The 2,500-nt window shown below is 37.2% G+C and overlaps 1 protein-coding gene across 1 annotated transcript in view; it reads left to right on the top strand.

The window, feature by feature from the left end:
- Positions 1-2,500, top strand: part of LOC132101175 (DNA damage-binding protein 1) — a 38,419-nt gene that overhangs the window by 18,631 nt on the left and 17,288 nt on the right. The window contains exon 15 of the mRNA XM_059505884.1: positions 2,012-2,119. Within this exon, the coding sequence (XP_059361867.1) occupies positions 2,012-2,119 (108 nt within the window). The remainder of the gene's footprint in view (positions 1-2,011; positions 2,120-2,500) is intronic.

Below are 2,500 nucleotides of genomic sequence, written 5' to 3'. Positions count from 1 at the left end.
ACTCACTCACTCACACTCACTCACTCACACTCACTCACACACACACACACACACACACACACACACACACACACACACAATCACTCACTCACACACAATCACTCACTCACTCACTCACTCACACACACACACACACACACACACACACACATAGTGTTGTCACGGTACCAAAATTTCAGTATTCGGTACCGATACCAGTGAAAATCCACGGTTCTCGGTACCAATTTCGGTACCAAAGCAAAACACAATATGCTAATAAAAACAAAACAAAAAAAACACACTTTTTATCACTATAAATAAAACCAATGCCATTCTTTATACTTATTTAAAATTGTGATTAAAGTTTTTTTTTACAAGTAATACAATTATACAAAAAACAGTAAACAAGTTTCAACCAAATTTTTATTTGTCTTTTAATTAATGAAATTTGAACACAATCTATTTTTTGGTAAATAAAGGATTTGCTATTAAAATTAAAACATGGAAGAAATATTGTGTTATTTTATTTCTTTAAAAAGTTTTATTAATTTTCTCAACAGTATTAACAGTATCACATACATTCTACTAAATAATAGTAATATTTCTAGCACAATGCCTTCTTGTAAAAATGAACTTATTTTAACGGGTTGCCGTGAATACCTTTAAATTGACACTGGTTTTACTCAAATGAAACGGTAAAATGCTTGTGAAGTGACTCAGAACCGTTCTGGTGATGTTATGTATTTATGTATTGAGATGGCAGATGCTGAGATTACTGCAAATGTTACACGCTTCAGTCTGTGCAACCCTCTACGGACACCTCTGCAATTGAATCGCCATTGGCCATTTAATATTTTAGTTTACTCGCCAGACTGATATATAATTAGAACTTTAGTAATTAGAAGTAAACTTGAAAACCATGTTTAAATGCATATTAGTCAATTTAACCGAACATTTTAACTGGAATGGTGGTGGTGTTTTTTTTGTCATTCAGTGATTCTGTAAAAAAAAAAGAAGGTGAGGAAAAACTAACAAGAATACTGATAAGATAATATTGATACGAATTCTAATAAGAAGAATTATAAAAACACACTAAAGATTACTAAGGATTAATTAGCTGCTGGATTCATGAATATTAATCAGGTTTTGTGCATTCGCTCGAACTGATTTGCTGAAATCAAAAAAGAGAGAGAAGCTTGAAGAACACATTTTTCCTTTTTCCTTCGCACAGTATTTCTATTTATTCACCTTTTATATAAGAATTTTTAAAAAGCACTTTTCCCAAACTCAACCTGAAGTCTTTGAGCCAGACTGCAGCACTCAGGCTAATGATGATGGGTGAGTGTGGTGTCATGCGGGACATGTTCCTGTGCTCTGAAACAGTCTTCAGTGTGTCGCTGTGGTCAAAGATCTAGGTCACGATCATACAGCAGAGAAATTACTGACTAGAGTTCACTCGCTGGGAAACACGCTGCTTCAGTCGCTGTTTCCCAAAAGATCAGTTCGAGTGTTTAAAATCTCTCACCGTATATCTGTAGCTTGAGGAATGCACACTTTATATCCTGTAGTCCCAGAGAGGCATATCAGAGCAGTGCTTATTCCTACAGCTCTTGAGATGCACTTTATAAAGGTAATGGCACTTATTTAGATTGTGCTTTTATTAATAATTGAATTAACTGTCACTTGTCATTGAAATATATTTCTGTTGCTGTGTATGATTAATGAATGAAAGTGTGTGAAGAAGCCCGAGCGTCAGACGTTCATGAAATGTGCAGTGCGAGTGTATTTCTGCTGTGCTCCGGTTTAATGCTGGATAGAGTTAGTGTTGGTGAGTCTTAAAATGTGCATTATGTAAACTAAAATAATGCTTGGTTTCCTGTAGAAGATTATAGATTCACAGTGCTGTCGTTTTGTTGCTGTTCGGTGAATGAATCTGAAAAGGTGTCTGAACCATGAATGTGTTTGCTGAACTGAAGAACGTGTCATTTCCTGTCACATGTCTCTCACTGACCGTTGGTCATGTGTCCTGTAGAGATCATCCCTCGCTCCATCCTCATGACCACGTTTGAGGGCAGTCATTACCTGCTGTGTGCGCTGGGAGACGGGGCGCTTTTCTATTTCGGACTGGACGTTCAGACAGGTGAACGCAACACACACACACACGCACACACACACGGTTAACAACCATCAACTCCCATCAGTTCCTCTTTGGGGAGGATAGATACAACACATTCTAAGGAGTTAAATCTTTGAAGCAGGATTCAAGGATTTTTTTTCTTTTTCTATAGAGGTTCTGGTTTTTATTGTCCTATCAAAATTTTTCACTGGCATCACCACAAAAATGTAACCATGTAACCTTTATCTGTGATATAAAGGCGATTTCTACTGCATGGTGCGGCATGGTCCAATTCGGGTTGGTTCACTTTTGGGGGGGATTTCAACTGGGTACTGTATCTGGTAGCTGGTACTTTTGTTTTCACTAGCACCTCAGCTGAGGTTCTGTACTATAAGTGTGACGTGT

The sequence above is a fragment of the Carassius carassius genome, chromosome 23 (genome assembly GCF_963082965.1).
Source record: "Carassius carassius chromosome 23, fCarCar2.1, whole genome shotgun sequence".
In the NCBI taxonomy this organism is placed as follows: Eukaryota; Metazoa; Chordata; class Actinopteri; order Cypriniformes; family Cyprinidae; genus Carassius; species Carassius carassius.
The sequence above is the reverse complement of the archived record's forward strand: the minus strand, read 5'-3'. Positions and strand labels throughout refer to the sequence as shown.